Source organism: Schistocerca nitens, chromosome 2 (genome assembly GCF_023898315.1).
Source record: "Schistocerca nitens isolate TAMUIC-IGC-003100 chromosome 2, iqSchNite1.1, whole genome shotgun sequence".
Lineage (NCBI taxonomy): Eukaryota > Metazoa > Arthropoda > Insecta > Orthoptera > Acrididae > Schistocerca > Schistocerca nitens.
The window spans coordinates 397,480,733-397,503,900 of record NC_064615.1 but is presented as its reverse complement, the minus strand read 5'-3'; the positions used below and the strand labels follow the sequence as shown (position 1 = coordinate 397,503,900).

The following is a 23,168-nucleotide window of genomic DNA, read 5'->3' as shown; positions in this document are numbered from 1 at the left end:
TGCCGTGTTCAGTTTTTGTTGCAAGTGGAGGGAAATAATATGGGAAATTGCAAATAAGTGCTCAATATGCAAGCAACTCACAATAAATGAACATTAGTTTAGCACAATTCAACAGGAAATGGAAAAGTTGATTATATCAATAAATTTTGCAGTAGAAAATGATGTTTGAAGTAAAACTTACCTTAATTGCTTTTGCTGCTGGCTGAGGTCTCGCTGCTGCTGTTGCAGTCGTCTACTTGGCTCAGCAACAGTTCTATTGCTATGTTAAGACAGTAGGTTCTTCGTGCATAACTGGTTTCAAGTTTGTGTACATGACTAACTGAATTCCTCTAGACACTTTGGAGAACACTTCCAGAGTGGAGAGACACACTGTACAGTATCATTTACTTTAAAATTCTTGTTCTCCTTTGCTATCTTGTTCTTGACAAATGCCCGAATAAGTTCAATGGCGTTCAATTCTCAGTACAGTATGGGCAACCACAGAAGCAAAATTTCCTTGTCCACTGATCACAGTATACTTTCCAAAAGGTATTCCTGTGCCCTGAAGTGTGGTCACATGTGTTGCAGTAGGCCAGCTCTAGTAAATCCCTAATATGATAGCGCATTGGATGGAAGCTCTACATTATTGCTTTCCATCCCTTCAGTAATAGAATCCATTCGCCATTTCGTAGATGGAGTTCGTGGATACCGCATTTATCATCATGTGATGTGGAGCCTGATCTCAAATAATCACAGATCTGTTTGATAATTTTTCGAGATTGCTTCTAAACCACTCTTTTTAGTGTCTGGCATTCATTTTATAATGATAATCTGCACATCCTTTTTTCCAATAAAACATCAGCCAGCATTTTGCATGAACTCACCTTCGCTCCCAATGTGGCACATTATAATCCTTTTTCTAGAACCAGATAGTGTTTGAATTCCTCCTTTCCAGTCATTCCATTCCTAAACATATCCTTTGTGATAATTGTACACATTTTCTGATGCATAAGCCAGTTTTTGTTCCTGCCACCCAAAGTCTATGGAACGATTTGCTCTACACTGGCTCTCATCAGTGTAATTAATACTCCATCCAGTGTCCCGCAGGTGGAAGAGGAGAGGAGCAGAGAAAAGGAAAAGACTGGTGGGTGTGTTGGCAGGAAGTGGCATGTAGTGTAGGTGAGGGCATGTGAATTGGGGGGGAGAGGGGGGGGGGAGTTGAGAGTGAAAAGGGGTGCAGAAATTGTTGGTGAAGGGTGTGGGAACAGTAGGTTGACGCTGTGACAATTTCAAGAGTGGGGAACATGTTGTAAGGATAACTCCCATCTGTGCAGTTGGGATAAGATAGCCTGTGGCAGGACTGGAATAGAAAGTGCTGGTTGGTGGATTGGCCAGGTTTGCACCTGGGTCTTCCACAGGAATATGATACATGTGGCAAGTGGTTTCGATTGGGAGTGATGGACTAGGTGTTGCAGATGTTGGGTGGGCGACGGGACACGACTTTAGGAGGTGTGGGAAGGATCTAGGGCGAATGACCCCAATTTCCAGAGACGGTAATACATGATCAAAGGCCTGACGAAGGATTTGGTTCAGTTCCAGTCCTGGGTGGTATTGGGTGACAAAGGGGGTTCTTCTTTGTAGTTAGTTCTTGGGGGTGGTGGGAGGATTGGGTACAGGAAATCTGTTAGCAGACTTAGTCTGAGGAATACTGCCTTCAGTATACTGGGTAAGGGACTTCTTGTCACTACATATACACCATCCTTGGGTCAGTAGTATGGGAGGAATTTTTTGTTGTGGAAGGGATGGCAGCTGTCAAGAAGCAGATACCGTTGGTGGATGGTGGATTTAATGCAGACAAAAGTATGGATGGGGCCATCAGATTGGAGGAAGTCAGTGTCCAGGCAGGTGGCACACTGTGTTGAGGACCAGGTGAAGCAGCTGGGAGAGAAAGTGTTGAGGTTGTGATGGAATGAGGATAGGATGTCTTGACCAAGACCCAATACCACCTTAGAATGCAACAGCTACATCACATCCTTTATCAGGCTTTTGATTATCTATCGTTATGCGCTGAAATGAGGGACAACTTACCAAAGATCTTTCCCACCCCTTCTAAAGTGATGTTCCATCACCCGCTCAACCTCCACATCATCCTTTTGCATCCCTATATCACTCCCAAGTCCCATCCCCTTGCTACAGGGGTCGTATACCTGTGGAAAACTGAGGTGCAAGACTTGCTCAATCTGCCAACCCAGCACTTACTATTCCAGTCCTACCACAGGCTTCTCCCACCCCATCAGAGGCCCGGCTTATCCTATCCCTTCAGAGGCTGGTCCACATGTGAAAGCAGCTATGTCATATACCAGATCTGCTGCAGCCATTGCATAGCTTTTTATATTTTGGTATGACTACCAACCAGCTGGCCACCAGGATTAACGGCCACCGTCAAACTGTGACCAAAAGCAGAGTAGACCATCTAGTGGCACAACATGCAGTTGAAGATAACATGCTGGATTTTAATGGCAACTTCACAAACCTGGTCTACTGGATCTTCGCCTCCACCACCAGCTCTTCTCAACTGTGTAGATGGAGTTATCCTTACAACACATTCTCCAGTCCCAAACTCATCCCAGCATTAACCTACAGTAACCTACTGTCCCCACAGCCTCCACCCATCAGTTTCCACCACCTCTGCCCTTTCTTCTCCTCCCAGTTCACATCTATATACTCTCATTGTGCACTGATGTCTGCCAATGCAGTCACCTGTATTTGCCCTTCCTCTGCTCCTTCCCTTTCCCATTCCCCCACCCACCCCCACAGCTTCCCGATGCTGCACCTGGCAGCCTTGTCCTGCCACCATCTAGTACCTGCACACTCCACCAGCCTGTGCTGACTTGTCTCTCCCCATCTGCACCCTGCTACCTGTCTCCCTTCCACACCCCACTCTGGATTCCTGCCTCCATTGGCCAGACAGTGTTGCATTCTGGCCACAGCAGCCAGAGATAGGAGTCATGTGTGCATGCTTACTTGTATGAATGTATGTGTGTTTTACTTTCTGAAGAAGGCACTGGCTGAAAGATCAATGTGTAATAGTCTTTTTGTTGTGCCTGTCTGCACCTCAGTGTGTCATCTTTATAGTGAGCAGCAGTCTATCCTTTTCATAATAGTATTGTATCTATGATATACAGGGTGTTACAAAAAGGTACGGCCAAACTTTCAGGAAACATTCCTCACACACAAAGAAATAAAATATGTTATGTGGACATGTGTCCGGAAATGCTTACTTTCCATGTTAGAGCCCATTTTATTACTTCTCTTCAAATCACATTAATCATGGAATGGAAACACACAGCAACAGAACGTACCAGCGTGACTTCAAACCCTTTGTTACAGGAAATGTTCCAAATGTCCTCCGTTAGCGAGGATGCATGCATCTACCCTCCGTCGCATGGAACCCCTGATGTGCTGATGCAGCCCTGGAGAATAGCGTATTGTATCACAGCTGTCCACAATACGAGCACGAAGAGTCTCTACATTTGGTACCGGGGTTGCGTAGACAAGAGCTTTCAAATGCCCCCATAAATGAAAATCAAGAGGGTTGAGGTCAGGAGAGCGTGGAGGCCATGGAATTGGTCCGTCTCTACCAATCCATCAGTCACTGAATCTGTTGTTGAGAAGCGTACGAACACTTCGACTGAAATGTGCAGGAGCTCCATCGTGCATGAACCACATGTTGTGTTGTACTTGTAAAGGCACATGTTCTAGCAGCACAGGTAGAGTATCCCATATGAAATCATGATAACGTGCTCCATTGAGCGTAGATGGAAGAACATGGGGCCCAATCAAGACATCACCAACAATGCCTGCCCAAACGTTCACAGAAAATCTGTGTTCTACATCTACATCTACATTCATACTCCGCAAGCCACCCAACGGTGTGTGGCGGAGGGCACTTTACGTGCCACTGTCATTACCTCCCTTTCCTGTTCCAGTCGCGTATGGTTCGCGGGAAGAACGACTGTCTGAAAGCCTCCGTGCGCGCTCTAATCTCTCTAATTTTACATTCGTGATCTCCTCGGGAGGTATAAGTAGGGGGAAGCAATATACTCGATACCTCATCCAGAAACGCACCCTCTCGAAACCTGGCGAGCACAATTGCGTGCGGATTCTAGTCAGCCCACACATGTTGATTGTGAAAATTTACAATTTGATCAGTACATACTGACAAAACTAAAATGAGATCTAACATGGAAATTAAGCGGTTCCGGACTCATGTCCACATAACATCTTTTCTTTATTTGTGTGTGAGGAATGTTTCCTGAAAGTTTGGCCATACCTTTTTGTAACACCCTGTACAATTAATGTTTGCAAACAAACTGCGATTATCATGCCATATTTTGTGCTAACTTACATTAACCGTGTACCTTGTTTGGTGGATCCAAGTTTAGTATTATGCAAAAGAATGGACTCCTGAACACGAGTTCAGTTTCTGAACTAATGTCAAAATTAACCTCCAGTCATCAGTGTTTATAAAATTGGGCCATAATGTTCTGTGGCAGGCTGTTGAATGTGTGTGTCCAATTACTTGACATCTCCCTGTGCTGCTGTTTTGGTCCTAGTTTTATATTCACACTTCCACTATTAGGTGAGAAAAGAGAAATATTGGTAATGCTCATCCTTTTTACAGTGCTGCAAGATTATACCTCTTACATTGATCATTGTTTTGGTCATGGACTTTAACATTGTTACCTTCCCTCCAAATTGTCTGATATATAATGTATGGGCAGTATTATAGATAAAATAACTATATGTACCTAATTTATGGTAGATTAGTTATAACTGTAGGAGATGACATGAAATTGTAAGATTTTTAGAACTAAACTCTGACCTTATGGGTAAGAAGAAAGTAAAGGTGTGAAATTAAGAGCAACTGCCAAAGAGAAGAGGAAAAGCTCTACATACTATAGGGAAGAATAGGACTTAGTAAAGTAAACATTAAAGCTGAAATAAGATTAGAGAGCTAGAAATATTAATAAATATGAATGACTGCATGGTCTGTGAGGTAAATGAGAACAGATCATCAACATGATTACAGATCATCAACATGATTACAGATCATCAACATGATTACCATAGTGGAAACACCAAGTCCTCATTGTTGGGGATGGTACACAGATATATGTCATCCTGGAGCTGCAGTTCGTCTAGTTGTCAGTTGGTAATAAGAGAGAGGTACGGCAACTGTTACGTTACCTGTTTGCGTGGAGCCGGCCAGAGTGGCCGAGCGGTTCTAGGCGCTACAGTCTGGAACCCTGCGACCGCTACGGTCGCAGGTTCGAATCCTGCCTCGGGCATAGATGTGTGTGATGTCCTTAGGTTAGTTAGGTTTAAGTAGTTCTAAGTTCTAGGGGACTGATGACCTTAGAAGTTAAGTCCCATAGTGCTCAGAGCCATTTGAACCTGTTTGCGTGGCTGGTACAGCCTTCAGCAGATGCAGTACTTCAGTGTGGAAACCTCTACACCATCTTTCTCTAATAAGGCATTTCTCTGCTAAAAATGTCATGATAGTTTCCCCTGATTAAAATATTCTAGATCTAATATAGAACACCTCCCAAATTAGGATCTCAAGGCAGGGTCTCCTCAGCAGGAGCTGTCACACAAAAGGAAAATGCCAATTAATGTAATATTAGATTGCAAGGGTACTATGCAAACTACTAAATCCAATGGTAGAAATGGAAATGATACAGGTAGATATTTTAAGAATCAACAATAATATGGAAAGGATAGCTTTCAAACATATAAAGGAGGTGTTGAGTTGCAGTTGGGCACAATGAAAAAGAGTGCTTAAAACATTTCAGCATTCAGACAAAGCCCTTTAGATGTAGAACTCTCATAAATTCAAACAACAATAACTCACACACACATGGCCACTGTCTCTGGAAAACGAGACACACACACACACACACACACACACACACACACACACACACACAGAGAGAGAGAGAGAGAGAGAGAGAGAGAGAGAGAGAGAGAGGGGGGGGGGCTGTTTTATTTTGGTGGGAGGCTTTTCATATAAATACTGCATAGCCCATATTGTACTCATTAGATTGCACACTCTATCATAGTACAATTTAGACAAATTGAAGAGTTCAAGGAATCAACAGGTAGGAGATTTTTTTGGAAAGAGAGGTATGACTGACAAATGATGTGTTGTTTCCTCAATGTTTTTGTGTCCTACTAAAATAGTTTATTCATTTAATGTAATTTGAATGAAACTTTGTCTCAATGGCATGCTCATAAATTCAGCTAATCTTAAAGTATGTTGAGACTGTAATACTTTAGGAATATTATCATGCAATGTAATCTTATACTTTTTTGAAGTAGTACTCTTCTTTTGATTCTCTTATGTTTTTGATGATAAAAATTTTAAATTATCAATGTGTATTTTTTACGCAGAACAGTTAATTTTTTAAAATGATGTCCTTTTTGCTCCAGGACCCAATCTATGTGCTGGAGAACAATATACCTATAGATTCAAGTTATTATTTGGAAAACCAGTTGTCAAAGCCACTTCTGAGAATATTTGCTCCGATACTGGGAGATAAAGCTGAATCTATATTATTGCGTGAGTAAAGTCTTTCTGTTGAGTTATGTAGCAAAATACATTGGTCACTTGTAATTACAGCCATTCAGCTGGTATGTACTGCAGAATAACTTAATGGTTTCGTCAAAATAACTGTTTTAAATAGAATTACTTTTGTAACTAACAAATCTAAATTTGGGTGTATCCACAATGGTAATTCATATAAACTTTATGCCGAATACACATTAAGTTTCTTCCTATAATTTTACAGTGGAGTGAATGAGTGTGTAGTGATTCTTAGTTTAAGGAGGCATATATTTATGAAGTAGGAAATAAAAATCAAAAATGGGAGGATGAGAATGATTACACTTTGCCCTGATGGTATGTGCTAGCCTTAATACTCATAAGCAAAGTCAGAAGCGTTATCTGCAGAAAGTGTTGTATGCCATTCTGCATAATATGCACAGATTTGATTCATGGATAGACATTTACCTAATCATTGTTTATGAGAAACTTTAGGTAACAGCCCTTTGGTTTTTATGTTTGGTGCAGTGTGGGGGATATATGGTGGAGTCATAGTGATGGGTATATGTGATAGAGTACCAGTGAGAGTATATTGAGGAAAAAGACCTTGTTTCACAAAGCGCCTAGCATCCATCGTACGTTGGTCTATTGATTACTCATATGATTTTGAATGCATCCCTGTTGGTTTTTGATCAAATCCTAAGTTGATTTCTGAATGAATTGTAAATTGATTTTTGAATGCATGCATAGTGTATGTGATGTCTCTGCCAGGGGAATCCCCGTTGCATCTAGAAAAATACTTTCCTGCAGACAAAAGGGGACGGGTCTATACGAGCTGAGCAAATAAAGCCGAAAGGGTGAATGACAGTTGCTGTTTATGTGGTTGACAGGGTTTGCAAATCATCAGCTTTATAATTACTAGCGAATTCCATAGATTCAGGCTACGAGAGTGGAAATAAATGACTAACAGGAATAACAGGCAACTAAGATTACGTGTTGTCTTCTCCGTGTATCCAAGAATATGAAATTTTGACAGAAAATTTTTGGCCAGACCGGTACACCACAGTCGCCGACTAGCAGCTGCTAAAGTTCTATTCTGGGAGTAGCACGGAAAACACGTTGTACAAACACTTAATAATGCGTAACCGTAGAACAAATGCGGGATAACTAAACCAGTGATTGTGGCAGGGTTAGTGAAGTTAACCAGAGAAATAATTTTGACACTGGCAGGAATAGTTACAGAATTAGGGATGACAAGATTGTAAAGACTGCAAATTTTCTGAAGAGTTCTTGTTCTCCCGGTTACAAATAATCCCATCCACTATTAATTGCGAGATTTTTTTTTTAAGCGGGGCAGGTGTCAAACCGGCCGACTGGGAGCAGGAGCGGCACCACAGTACATTTTCATTTCCACTGGCCTGAATACAGTTTGATGGCACCCATTACAAAATATTACACGTTTGAATTCCACAGAGCGAAATACAGAGAAGTGCGATGGAAAAATGTTGTGTGAAGGGGCGTGGCACTGCACTTTGGCACACTTAAGACCAAATAACGTCTTACGTTGCCTTGATCATATATGTTTTATTTATCAGACACTTCAGAAAGACGTGCGCTACAATATGAAGATATTTTTGAAAAGTCAATTTTAATTTTTGGCGTCCTACATCAAATGCTCGAGGGGTGGGTAGCGCCACTACCTAATATTGGCTCGGTTCGGAAATATCGTAGATCCAGACCTGGTGCACAGAGCAGTCTAAGCTGTAGTGGGGAGGGGGTAGCCTCCACGTGACCCGTATTTACGTTAAGTAATTTTGCTGTTTCCTCTTTGTTTATTGCTCTCACATCAAATGAAAACAAACCGGCTTTCTGTGGTCGGCAGCTATCAAGCGACTTAAAATACATACTCATAATTAGGGAAGGCTAAAATAAGTTATCAGTTTCAGATTTTATGTTGTTTCCATTTTTATTTTGTTTCCATTTTTCTGACAGTCAAGCGTTAATCGCCTTGCAGAACAATGAAGTTATCTTTGTCGGTTTGTTAAAGAAATTTGACTTTTTTATAAATCTTTTCTGCTGAGGCAGTCAATTTATTTGAAACGAAGTGTTTAATTCCACACTATTGCCTAGTTTCAACTGTTCGCTACATTTCAAATGCACATATGGCATTATGCCATAATAAAGAACCAAACATGAGATAATGCGGTACTGGTACATCTGAATCTGAACATACGAATGTGCACTTTATGTCGAATTGTGCATTTTAGTAGGGTTCACAAAATTCCCATGCTCTTGGATTATCCTCTAACGTCTTGTTTCTTTTATGACATAGTATAAGATCTTTTAATGTTTTACACGTACGGGCTTCCTGCATCATCGTAGCTGCGCAAGCATGAGGACGACTGTCTTCTGGCGCAACTGCTGAAACGAATCTAACAGGTCGCGGGGAAAATATTCCGAATGGTTGTTTGAAAAACATTACTTTCAAGTAAAGTAAATTTCCTTTTACACAATATTAACTCTGGGCGCGAATGTCTGATGGATTTCTTAAATCACAGAGCGTTTGACTCTCATTCAAAATTCAGATCTTTGAGAACGACCATTTAGAATATTTTCGACCCCATTAGATCAGACATTTATGTCGTCGTCAAAAAATTTACTGGCACATTTCTGTGATGTATCTTGAAGTGTAACACGCGCAAAAAAGATCAACATTACGTGTGAGAACCTAGCTTCTCTTACAGCTTATTAATCTTAGAGGCCAATATTAAAGGGTACATGAAAGCATTTCTTTTCTTTTAGCAACAATATATATATATATATATAAATAAATTTAAACCATTACCATTCCCTATTTGTGTGTTGGCGCTACTTAACAGAGATGTCGCTATTGGCTGACTACATCACGTGTCGTATGCTCTGAATATTCGCTGTCATCGGCTGGCGAGATCGCTTGACATGAGCTACGACCGGCTTACAAAAGCGCATCGCAATCTCGATCTCAATCCTTTGGAAAGTAACATGCGGTTTTTGGTGGAATTCGAATTTATACTTTCGTCATACGAAATATGCAGTGTACATGTTGCTGCATGTCAGACATCTTTCCAAAACGTGTTTTTTCCCCCGAGTTTAGTTTTCTAAAGTGCCAGGAAATTCTACGCTGGTGAATAAAACCACAACCATTGAAAGGATTGATAAGTTTTACAGTTCCGAGCAAAAATTATACTGTTACTTAACACAGAAAAAGTGTATTTTCATCCGAGAGAAAGTGTATTTTTAACCGGGAAATCCGAGAATTTTTTCCCCTCATCCACGTATACACCCTGGTCTAACTTGTTTAGGCAGGGAGCGAGTGGCTGCTCTCTTGCACACTATGGGATTTACTAATGACCTTCCGACATCATATAAAAACATTCTTTGGGAAGTCCTCTCATTGTTATTATTTGTGTATATGATGAAGGCGTTAATGCAAGCAATGTCGATCATTCGGAAAAATAGGCCAAGTGGCCAGCGTCTAGTTTTTCATGAGGTTGAATAAGTAGTGAACATTTCGTCTATTGTGTCCACACCTGTTTTGGTCTTATTGTACATTCTTATAATTTCTGATTTCTTTTCCGCCCCAGTATTAGTGTCAATGGCACTGTCATGATGCAAAGATGAAAGGAGAATTAACGTTTTTATCCTTCTTTGGCACTTATGAAACTATAGTGATATCCTTTCTGAATCCAAAAAGGCTGCTTCTAAGTTCACGACCTCTCGTGCAAACAAAGCCTGGAGGGAGCTCCCTCTTATTCTTTCTAAGAGTTCCTACTACTGTAAATTTCTTTTTCAGGAGCTCTTCAGCCAGTGGTATGGAACAAAACCAGTTGTCTTGTGTCACATTGCGTCCTGTATCTTCGATAGGCCGTACAGGTCTTTTTACTTTGTCCTTAAGTAAGTTTGACAGTGCAAAGGGACCCTCTAGCTCCCAACACAGATTTCCATCCCTAAAGAATACCATGTTCTTGTGTCACACAAGGTGAAAATTTTCATACCATATTTTGCTGGCTTGCTTGGTATTTGCTGTCAGAAAATGCATTTGCCTCTAAATGCAACCAGTTGTTCATCCACTGTTGTATATTTAGACACAGTATAATTACTGACACAGTTTGACACGAATAATTCAAACACTTCTCTGAACGCAGTTAGGCGATCAAGTTCTTTACGCTGTAGTCCGTCTCGAATCTCAAACAACGCAACAAGAAACAGTGCACAGCAGTTTTTACAGATTTTGCGATAGATTTCACACCAGGGAGATGAATAATGAGGTCCACACTTCTAGTTCTTACGTTGCGACTACAACAATTTTTCATCCATTTTGTAACCTTGTCCTTTCCAATAAAAAAAGTTGTGCTTGTTTTCACTATCCTCTGCACTTACTTGTGGTTCCAGTTCCAGGCTGTCTTTGTCCTCCGTTTCCGTGTCACTGTGATGAGAGAGAACTTCACAACTGTCTGTTTTCTCTTCTCCTCCTACAAAAGTTTTGTCCAAGACCTCTTCCAGAAGCTTCCGTACTCTTTCTTGTTCTATTTCGTAACAATACATACCTGTTTTAGCTGCACAAAGCGACAAAATACAAGCAGCTTCTACGGAACACAACTGTGCACTTTCTCACAGCACTGCAACATAGAGTCGCGCAGGGTGCCGACAACACTCCAAGGCTCATTGTGTGTTTTCTTGGAACTTGCACTTTCATTGTAGATTCTATTGTTACTCAAAGCTTTCGTATTACGTCCTAGAAAGGTAGCAAAGAACACAACGTTATACTCCTATCAATTATGCAATAATCTTGATAAGGATGACTGGGGTGTTCTGAACACTCCACTCTACCGCTTTAGGGTTAAACAATGTCACATAAGACACCAGTTGACAACATTGTGTCGTTTAAATTTTTACATAATCTGATTGATGAATTTAAAAGAAAAACATTATGTGGAGAGATTCGTTTTGAACCCAGGTTCAGATAGATGTGTTATGATTCTTGCACACTTAATCTTTTAGAGTACCTTCATTAAGGAGGTAGGTAGTGAGACTTTTCAGTAATTATTAATGTCTCACTACCTTGCTTTTAAAGTGGTCAGACAAAACAGCATATCCTGTGATACGATGCGTTGCATATTGGACTAAATGCATTGTTTATCTGTGAGGAACAGGATTTTAGTTAATTACTTGAAATATTGGTAAGATTGGTTTTGAGGAAGTTTATTTCAGTCTTAATTTCTTGGCAGAACATAGAGCAATGTATGTATAATACATTTTTTCTTGTATGTATTCTATTGTTTATCCCTTGGATTGTGCATGCCAAACTTCTGAGGCCCTTCAAGGAAGTGATTAATATTAAACACATTACCTGCTTGAATGCTGTGATTTATTATTTTGGTTGTTTGCTTTGTAACAAAATCTTCGCATTCCTTAATTGATTTCGCAGTTCCTCTTATTATTTGAATTACTGATTTCAGGTGTTAGTTTATATTATTTATAATAAAAATTTATCTGAAATTGCTTCAGTCAAACAAACACACATTAAAAATTAAGGATTAATTACTCTCATGTGCTAAGAAGGAAATTAATATTCCCCCAGGTGGAGATCACACTCGAACAAAGGCTTTGGTAACATCTCGTGTTGGAGCACTGGCAGCTTTCACACGCCGTAAAGAAACTTGCATTGGTTGCAAGGCAGTTCTGCAAGATACATCCGCTTTATGCAGCCACTGTCGGAAAGATGAAGTGAAACTGTACCAGCAAGAACTGTTTCGTCTGCAATCACTAGAGGAACAGTTTTGTCGCTTGTGGACTCAATGCCAGCGATGTCAAGGAAGTTTGCATGAAGAAGTCATTTGCACAAGGTTTGTAAAAGGCAACTACAATGTAAACTTAGTGATATTTAATTTCATATTTCGTATTCACATATCATTTGATACCTTATTGACTTTGCATTAGGATATCTCCCTGTTGACTTCCTTTCCCAATGATTATACATAATACTCATATTGATTATTTTTTACCCCACTTTATTCATTAGCATAAAGCACAACATAATTTTTCCCCGTGTATTATGACCTTTCTAAAAACTAAAAATATCCTGTGTAGAACCTGAAAAATATGAATGCACAGAATGGATTTTACAAGCTGTGGGCCAATAGAACACAGGATGTCTTTGATAATTAAGAAAAATAGTCAAACATAAAAGTAGCTTTGTGAATGCCTCGGGCGAGTGTTATAAGATGAAACTGTTTACACTATATATGAATAAATCAGTACATACTATTGCCACCGTTATAATATAGAGAAGCTATAAAGTGTATCAAAATTCTGGAAGATCTGCAGAGAATTGACGCCTGGTGCTGGGATTGGCAGTTGCTATTCAAGACAAACAAATTTAATGCATTGCATGTAAATACCCATGATTGTTTGATTACACAATTGCCAAGCAGTTTTACAGTCAGTCATGTCCACTAAATATCTGAGTGTATGCATACAGATATAAAAGTGGAACAATGGCGTAAAACTAGCAGTAGGATAGGTAGATGCCACACAGATTCATTGGAAGAATCTTCAGAATACTAGCTCATCAACAAGTGTAGTAGCTTACAAAACCTCTTTTGGCCAATACTTGTGTACTGCACCTCAGTCTGAGACCTAGAGGAAATAGAGAAAATACAAAGAACAACAGCATGTCTCATCATAGGTTAATTTAATAAGCACAAAACCATGTAGAGAACTTCATCGAACTCCAGTGGGGCACTGGTTTACATATATCTTGATACAACACAGAATGTAAAATTAAGAGTTTTTAGCTCAGACGTTGGCATACCAATTGTCATTTTTTCCACACATCATTTGCAGCTGAAACAGGGAAGTGACAGAGGTGGCTTGCAAAGTATGTAGACTTCGCAATGAAATTTTTCAACCCAACAATGTAACTGACAATGAGCCATCTAACATTTGAAAGAGTAAGATCTGGATTTCTTGGAGCAGGAAGTGCCCAGTTGATAACCAAAGAGGTGGAGGAAGCTTTAATTATGAAAATGTGTTTATTTAAATCATAAACAACATTCATGGGCCTGTATGACTTGTGATATTCGTTTTCTAACAGGTAACTCCACTTGTTCCCATGAACCCTGGTGTAGTGATGTTAACCCCAAAATTCTGTTTCATAATGGTTTCAATGGATTACAAATATGCAATCAGTTCCAGCTAATTTTGATGTTTGGAAAGAATAGAGCAAGTGCCTAAAGCCTGTGTATTGTTAGCTGTCTCACTGTCAGTTACATATCATAAAATTTTGGTACTGAAGAATAATTAAAAAACAACTGTAAGGTGTTAATTAAGACTACTGATGTCATTAAGTGCATATCCATTTGTACTTCACAGGTCTTTCCCAGTTTTGTGTCAAACCTTGAAATACATATGTTTAACATACATTACCCATATTCATAACATTGAATTGGATTATATTTGTATGAACACCATTGTTAATATATATTTTATTTATTTATTTTTTCCTCCAGTCGAGACTGCCCCATATTCTACATGAGGAAGAAAGTACAAATGGATCTCGTCACTCAAGACCGGGCACTTCAGAGATTTGGAAACCCCACTTGGTGATGTTGATGGCAACATAAACTAATGTTGTGTCACCCTGACTGAATATTGTAAATATGTTTGTATAATATGTAACATTTATTAAAGTGACTTATTTTGAATTATTTCTAACAGCTTCGTTATTGGTTGCATCCCTCTTCCGTTCATTGCTACCTTTTTGGTTCGACAGTTTGTATATAAAGGCTGTAACTGATTTTTAAAGTTCGATAGCTGCCTTGGTGTCCAGGGTATGGTTGATGAAACAAAACAACTGTACCACAGTGTGGGTAATGTCTGTTACACAATTGTTTAGCTGCTGTTATTATAATGACATGTTTACCAAAAGTTCTAACAAGAATTCATCACAGAGTTAAAAGTCCAGACTCATTCTCTTATGTGACACTTCCAACACTGCCTTCTTGCAACTGTGTCTGGGACCTCACTGTATGTAATATTGCTTCCTCTCACATACTGTGTTTCACAGGTCAACTCAAACATCACAATTTTGCAAGCACATAAAGTTAATTTCTCTGGTGTACAGAATTTCAAAAAGTTGTTTATCACTACACAGTTGTGATGTTTAATTGGGATGCATTAATCAGCAGCTTGTACATGTAATTAACAATCATTAACACTGTGTATCAAAACAAGATATGCTACATTATTCATTTAGGAAAAAGGTACTTCAGACCTCTGATAAAATTAGAGAGAGATTGAAAAGCTGCACTGTTTATTTCACCATACAAGTCTGCTCAAATACTGCAAGGCATGCTAGCCTGTTAATTGTTTCACCAGATTGTTGAAGAAAGGTTTACAGAGCACCACAAAAGCGTATCAAAATCAACAGCAATGGTATACAACATGAAAGCTTCAGCATACAGCTGCATTGGCTGCCACTCAGAAAGAAGACAGCTTGGATGATAAGATAGTGCTTCTTAATGTTCCTAGTCTGGCAACCACAAACAGAAGCACATTATCCAGTTCTGTGAACAAAGTGGAATGTGCAAGAGACATTTGTGTGTACAACTAACTGCTAGTCTCATCAAGGCACACTATAACAAGTACACTGGACAACACATCAGTGAAGATTGCAAAGTGACAACAGCCATATTTTGATTTGACAAACTGTAATCCATTATTAGACCATGAAAAGTATATCATCACACTATGAACAGATCCATGTATTGTATGCTGCTAAATGGCGGCAGTGCACGTATATAGAGGTTATGACATTGATGGTTATGAACAGTGGCGGCAGGGTGGGGGAATTATAAAAAATTAACATATAATTCTGTGCAATGTGGTGATCAGGGCCAGCCCTCTGACCCGAATTATGTGCAGCATGTTGCAGGTACCCTCCACAGATCCCTTCCACTTTGCAATCAGCTTTTCTGGGGTGAAATTGCTTTCTCTTCCTACAGAACTTGTAGATTCTGTGTCATACTGTATTACCACAAGGGCAGGGACAACAAAGAACTCTGCATGCACACAGATATCTCTCTCTCTCTCTCTCTCTCTCATATATATATGACTACACAGCTCCCACACTGTCTAAATGAGAAGATGAGAAAACTGCAAACCTGTAATATTTGGCAATGCAGTCACATAGAGAACATTCAACAGCTTGCATGTGGCTTGGTTTCATATTGTATTAGTAAATTCAAAAACCTAAAGCTCTAAACATCTCACAGTGAAAAGCACTGTTACATTGCCACTCATTGTGTGTACCAGAGAATAGACTTCAAAAAATAATAACTGGGTTTCTAACTGCTTTACACTAGCAATACTGTGTATGTTACATTTCTCTGTAACATTTAAGCCTTTATGTAGAAAATAAAATGTCTGAGCCCTCCATTGGGGGCAGAATAAATGTTTATTTCATGTGTAATTAGAATCAAATTGTACTATCTAGAACTACTCTACCAACATTGCAGTAGCTGCATTTCCCAACAACCAAACCAAACCAAATTTTCACCATTATGTAATTATTTTTTGTTCACTGAAGACACAATAAAATTTACATCTGGCACAAAAGATCAGCATCCCGACAGACGCAGATATTGGGTTGGTGCATAAGTTTGTAGCACTTTCCATAAGTTTAATAAACATAACAGATACGCATAAAAGAGAGGTTAGTTATCAGTAATGTATTCTCGTTCACTATTTATAACATTCTGCCAATGCTGGGGTGGTTTTGAGTTGAAGAACTCATACAGTCACATTTGGAGAGCATTTTTTTATCCAGAAAGGAAATTCCTTGGAGGTTGTTCGATAGGGAGCAGAAAAAGCGGAAATCTAAGGGTGCAAGATCAGATGAATAAGGTGTGTGTGGAATGACTTCCCAACCCAACACCTGTGCAACTTTTTTTGTCAGTGTAGCAAAATGCAGTCGGGTGTTACCACGAAGTAGCACCACTCCACGCACTCTTCCTGATCGTTGTTTTTGGACTGCATCTCCAAGACATCTCAGTTGTTGACAAGAAATGTCAGTAGTGATGGTTACACCATGGGGAAGCAATTTATAGTGCACACTCTTGCTCTTCCTCCAGATGCATAACATTATCTTGCATGGATGCACACAGGGCTTTATATGATGACCTGCTGCTTTGTTTGGGCTCAACTATTCCTTCTTTTCCTTATATTACCATAAACACAAAATCAAATAGGGGTAATGCAGGAGTAGGTTTAATAGTCAATAAGTGCGGGTAAGCTACTACAAACAGCATAGTGAACGTCTTATTGTTGCCAAGATAGTCACGAAGCCCACACTACAGTAGTACAAGTTTATATGCCAACTAGCTCTGCAGATAACGAAGAAATTGAAGAAATGTATGATGAGATAAAAGAAATTATTCAGATAGTGAAGGGAGACGAAAATTTAATAGTCATGGGTGACTGGAATTCGATAGTAGCAAAAGGAAGAGAAGGAAACGTCTTACGTGACTATGGATTGGGGGTAAGAAATGAAAGAGGAAGCTGCCTGGTAGAATTTTGCACAGAGCATAACTTAATCATAGCTAACACTTGGTTCAAGAATCATAAAAGAAGGTTGTCTACATGGAAGAAACCTGCAGATACTGACTGGTTTCAGATAGATTATATAATGGTAAGACAGAGATTTAGGAACCAGGTTTTAAATTGTAAGACATTTCCAGGGGTGGATGTGGACTCTGACCACAATATATTGGTTATGAGCTGTAGATTAAAACTGAAGAAACTGCAAAAAGGTGGCAATTTAAGGAGATGGGTCCTGGATAAACTGACTAAACCAGAGGTTGTACAGAGTTTCAGGGAGAGAATAAGGGAACAACTGACAAGAATGAGGGAAAGAAATACAGTAGAAGAAGAATGGATAGCTTTGAGGGATGAAGTAGTGAAGGCAGCAGAGGATCAAGTAGGTAAAAAGACGAGGGCTAATAGAAATCCTTGGGTAACAGAAGAATAATTGAATTTAATTGATGAAAGGAGAAAATATAAAAATGCAGTAAGTGAAGCAGGCAAAAAGGAATACAAACGACTCAAAAATGAGATCGACAGGAAGTGCAAAATGGCTAAGCAGGGATGGCTAGAGGACAAATGCAAGGATGTAGAGGCTTATCTCACTAGGGGTAAGATAGATATTGCCTACAGGAAAATTAAAGAGACCTTTGGAGAAAAGAGAACCACTTGTATGAATATCAAAAGCTCAAATGGAAATCCAGTTCTAAGCAAAGAAGGGAAAGCAGAAAGGTGGAAGGAGTATATAGAGGGTCTATACAAGGGCGATGTACTTGAGGGCAATGTTATGGAAATGGAAGAGGATGTAGATGAAGATGAAATGGGAGATATGATACTGCATGAAGAGTTTGACAGAGCACTGAAGGCCCCGGGAGTAGACAACATTCCATTAGAACTACTAACAGCCTTGGGAGAGCCAGACCTGACAAAACTCTGCCATCTGGTGAGCAAAAAAATGTATGAGACAGGTGAAATAACCTCAGACTTCAAGAAGAATATAATAATTCCAATCCCAAAGAAATCAGGTGTGGACAGATGTGAAAATTACCAAACTATCAATTTAATAAGTCACAGCTGCAAAATACTAACGCAAATTCTTTACAGACGAATGGAAAAACTGGTAGAAGCCGACCTTGGGGAAGATCAGTTTGGATTCTGTAGAAATGTTGGAACATGGCTTATCTTAGAAGCTTGATTAAGAAAGGGCAAACCTACGTTTCTAGCATTTGTAGACTTGGAGAAAGCTTTTGACAATGTTAACTGGAATACTCTCTTTCAAATTCTGAAGGTGGCAGGAGTAAAATACAGGGAGCAAAAGGCTATTCACAATTTGTACAGAAACCAGATGGCAATTATAAGAGTTGAGGGACATGAAAGAGAAGCAGTGGTTGGGAAGGGAGTGAGACAGCGTTGTAGCCTCTCCCCAATGTTATTCAATCTGTATATTGAGCAAGCAGTAAAGGAAACAAAAAAAAAAGTTCGGAGTAGGTATTAAAATCCATGGAGAAGAAATAAAAACTATGAGGTTCGCCGATGACACTGTAATTATGTCAGAGACAGCAAAGGACTTGGAAGAGCAGTTGAACGGAATGGACAGTGTCTTGAAAGGAGAATATAAGATGAACATCAACAAAAGCAAAACGGGGATAATGGAATGTAATCGAATTAAGTCGGGTGATGCTGAGGGAATTAGATTAGGAAATGAGACACTTAAAGTAGTAAAGGAGTTTTGCTATTTGGGGAGCAAAATAACTGATGATGGTCAAAGTAGAGAGGATATAAAATGTAGACTGGCAATGGCAAGGAAAGCGTTTCTGAAGAAGAGAAATTTGTTAACATCGAGTATTGATTTAAGTGTCAGGACGTCGTTTCTGAAAGTATTTGTATGGAGTGTAGCCATGTATGGAAGTGAAACATGGATGATAAATAGTTTGGACAAGAAGAGAATAGAAGCCTTCGAAATTTGGTGCTACAGAAGAATGCTGAAAATTATATGGGTAGATCACATAACTAATGAGGAGGTATTGAATAGAATTGGGGAGAAGAGGAGTTTGTGGCACAACTTGACTAGAAGAAGGGATCGATTGGTAGGGCATGTTCTGAGGCATCAAGGGATCACCAATTTAGTATTGGAGGGCAGCGTGGAGGGTAAAAATCGTAGAGGGAGTCCAAGAGATGAATACACTAAGCAGATTCAGAAGGATGTAGGCTGTAGTGCGTACTGGGAGGTGAAGCATCTTGCACAGGATAGAGTAGCATGGAGAGCTGCATCAAACCAGTCTCAGGACTGAAGACCACAACAACAACCATAAAGACACCATTTCCTCCTGTCACCAGTAAGGATACAGGTTAGGAATGGTCACTGTTATTCATGAGAGCCAATGAGCAAGCAGAGATGGACATATAGCCACCTGCAGATTTTTGTTATTTTGGCTTAGAGCATATGGTACCCCTCCACCTGATTTTTGAACCTTGTCCACTACATACTAATGTCGCACAATGGTGGGATGATCACAGTTCATTACATTTGCCAGTTTTCGCTTATACTGATGTGGATCATTGTGGATTAATGCATTTAAATGATCTCCATGAAACTTCGAAAGGTTTTTCCTGAACCTGGAGAGTCACTAATGTCAAAACAATCCTCCTCAAAATGAGAAAACCATTTTCCTGCCCTGCTCTGTTGAATGGCATACTCTGTGTGAATGTTTCTGGGTGCCTGCTGTCACCTCTCTATTGGACTCAAACAAAAGAACATGTCAGAAATGTTCCAATTGCTCCACATGATACTCCATTTTCTAGTGTTCACAGCTCCGTTCACTATCTCCAAATGACAACATGTAAACTCAAATATCAATGGTGAATTACAAATAAAGAATGACCGTCAATAAATGAACTATGCACCAACCTAATAGTTTCGCCTATTTTTGTCATCAAGGTTGCCAAGTAATCAGGGCTTATTTAGTCTCATAATAAAAAAAATGAATAAAAACATCTCTCACACAGATATTTTAATCGCTTGTGCAGCCTCTTTAAGGAGATTAAAATTTTTCAGGAGTTCCGAAGTTTTCATGTAAAAGAATTGTCTTTTAAGAGGAATTACAGAGATACATCAGTTCCATCAGAATTTGCACAGTGGTACTTTCTGCTGAAATGGCAGATGCTCTCAAAAACAGGTATGTCCTGAAATCTTTTAGAAAACCAATGCAAAGAATTCACCAAAATTCACATTTTCTTTAACAGCAGAGTGCTTAAGGAAATGGACGGTGTTCTTTGTCAGAAGTTGCCCTTTCCACACTGTGACTTTCTTTTAAATGCATCCACTTTTCCCATCAAATCAGAAAAAAGCTGCTTCTTATCTTGCAACATCTTAATGAAGGCATTCAAGTTTTAACACCACAGTAAGATATTATGTAATTTTTTTCTTCTTCTTAATTGTGCCTTGCATAAAGGGTATTTTCTTTAATATGTGCTCTTTGATGTCTTGTACTATGTTTTCTCTTTAATGACTAATAGCTTTGGTTGTATTTAGAAATGGATGATTTTGGTTAAATAATTTTGTATTGATTTGTTACTATGGGTAAATGCAATGTTTGCTTAAAAATGTTAACTTGCTACTTTGTAACTGCTGATCCACACTTAGGGCTCTTGGTTCACGTTGTGGTAAAAGATGGAGTGGTTACCCTCTAAAACAGAAGTTATTTAGAGTGCAAATTGCGGTTGGTGTGAGTAAAAACGGTGGATATGAGAGTCAGTGGAGACTAGCTACCGCACAGTTGGCAGCTGGTGCATTGTGCAGGTGCCGAGTGAGGCTTTTAGTGCTTGGGTTTATTACGCCAAAGCTTCGAGTGGATGAATGGATTTCATACTGCTCTGTGGCCTGAAAGTATTATAAAATCTGGTCGCCATGAGGAAAATAACAGAGCATATCAATTAAAACTGCAAGTCCATTTGCCATCGTATACTCGCCATCAATATTGCACAATCACTGTAACAGAGAGGAGGAATCATAGATTTCTTAAGTGATGGATCAGCACATTTAGTATGTGCAAATACAAGGTAACGTATACCAAAATTTATGTACCTACCTTGATTTTTTCCCCTATCATATCACGTATCAGGATCATCTTTTGAACTATGATTTCCGAGTATCTAGATTGTGAGAAATGATAATCAAAAAGAAAGACAATTATTTCATTAATTTTGTTTGAAACTGAGTGAAAAAGGCTATCAAAAATTACTGTGCGTTTTGGTAAAGTTGAGGAGGAAGTAAGTGTAGCTTTTTTGAAAGCTTCCCAGTGATTGAACTAATTTATTTTAAAGTTTTGAGGACTTTTAAAATTACTTGCTTAACTTCTGGTTTCAAAAGCAAAGAACTATTATGATAACTAATAGACAACAAACCATTTTGAGGTTAGCTTTAATGTAAATGTTCTTAAAGATTGGTTTGAAATGCAATACCTGGTGAACATATTTACTGTAAAATCTATTATAAAAATGCATACAACGTGAGTCAAAATTTCAACAGGAGAATTCCAAAAGTTGGCATTCTTTAAATTGTTCATGAAAGTGTGTTAGTTTGCTTTACAACAGTGGTCAAGATTAAGCACCCCCCCCCCCCCCCCCAATTGAAAGTAGCTAAAAATACATAAATATAATAGAGAGAAACATTCCACGTGGGAAAAATATATCTAAAAACAAAGATGATGAGACTTACCAAACAAAAGCACTGGCAGGTCGATAGACACACAAACAAACACAAACATACACACAAAATTCAAGCTTTCGCAACGAACGGTTGCTTCATCAGGAAAGAGGGAAGGAGAGGGAAAGATGAAAGGATGTGGGTTTTAAGGGAGAGGGTAAGCAGTCATTCCAATCCCGGGAGTGGAAAGACTTACCTTAGGGGGGAAAAAAGGACAGGTATACACTTGCACACACACGCATATCCATCCGCACATACACAGACACAAGCAGACATTTGTAAAGGCAAAGAGTTTGGGCAGAGATGTCAGTCGAGGCGGAAGTAAAGAGGCAAAGATGTTGTTGAAAGACAGGTGAGGTATGAGCGGCGGCAACTTGAAATTAGCGGAGGTTGAGGCCTCGCGGATAACGAGAAGAGAGGATATACTGAAGGGCAAGTTCCCATCTCCGGAGTTCTGACAGGTTGGTGTTAGTGGGAAGTATCCAGATAACCCAGACGGTGTAACACTGTGCCAAGATGTGCTGGCCGTGCACCAAGGCATGTTTAGCCACAGGGTGATCCTCATTACTAACAAACACTGTCTGCCTGTGTCCATTCATGCGAATGGACAGTTTGTTGCTGGTCATTCCCACATAGAAAGCTTCACAGTGTAGGCAGGTCAGTTGGTAAATCACGTGGGTGCTTTCACACGTGGCTCTGCCTTTGATTGTGTACACCTTCCGGGTTACAGGAGTGAAGTAGGTGGTGGTGGGAGGGTGCATGGGACAGGTTTTACACCGGGGGTGGTTACAAGGGTAGGAGTCAGAGGGTAGGGAAGGTGGTTTGGGGATTTCATAGGGATGAACTAAGAGGTTACGAAGGTTAGGTGGACGGCGGAAAGACACTCTTGGTGGAGTGGGCAGGATTTCATGAAGGATGGATCTCATTTCAGGGCAGGATTTGAGGAAGTCGTATCCCTGCTGGAGAGCCACATTCGGAGTCTGATCCAGTCCCGGAAAGTATCCTGTCACAAGTGGGGCACTTTTGGGGTTCTTCTGTGGGAGGTTCTGGGTTTGAAGGGATGAGGAAGTGGCTCTGGTTATTTACTTCTGTACCAGGTCGGGAGGGTAGTTGCGGGATGCGAAAGCTGTTTTCAGGTTGTTGGTGTAATGGTTCAGGGATTCCGGACTGTAGCAGATTCGTTTGCCACAAAGAACTAGGCTGTAGGGAAGGGACCGTTTGATGTGGAATGGGTGGCAGCTGTCATAATGGAGGTACTGT

The 23,168-nt window shown here is 39.7% G+C and overlaps 1 protein-coding gene across 4 annotated transcripts in view; it reads left to right on the top strand.

The window, feature by feature from the left end:
* Positions 1-14,331, top strand: part of LOC126236246 (DNA polymerase delta catalytic subunit) — a 184,892-nt gene extending 170,561 nt beyond the window's left edge. For all 4 annotated transcript variants that reach the window (XM_049945394.1, XM_049945391.1, XM_049945392.1 and 1 more), the window contains 3 exons: positions 6,472-6,601; positions 12,204-12,468; positions 14,134-14,331. In XM_049945394.1, the coding sequence (XP_049801351.1) occupies positions 6,472-6,601; positions 12,204-12,468; positions 14,134-14,230 (492 nt within the window). In that variant the 3' untranslated portion in view covers positions 14,231-14,331. The remainder of the gene's footprint in view (positions 1-6,471; positions 6,602-12,203; positions 12,469-14,133) is intronic.
* The last annotated feature ends 8,837 nt before the right edge of the window (positions 14,332-23,168 follow it).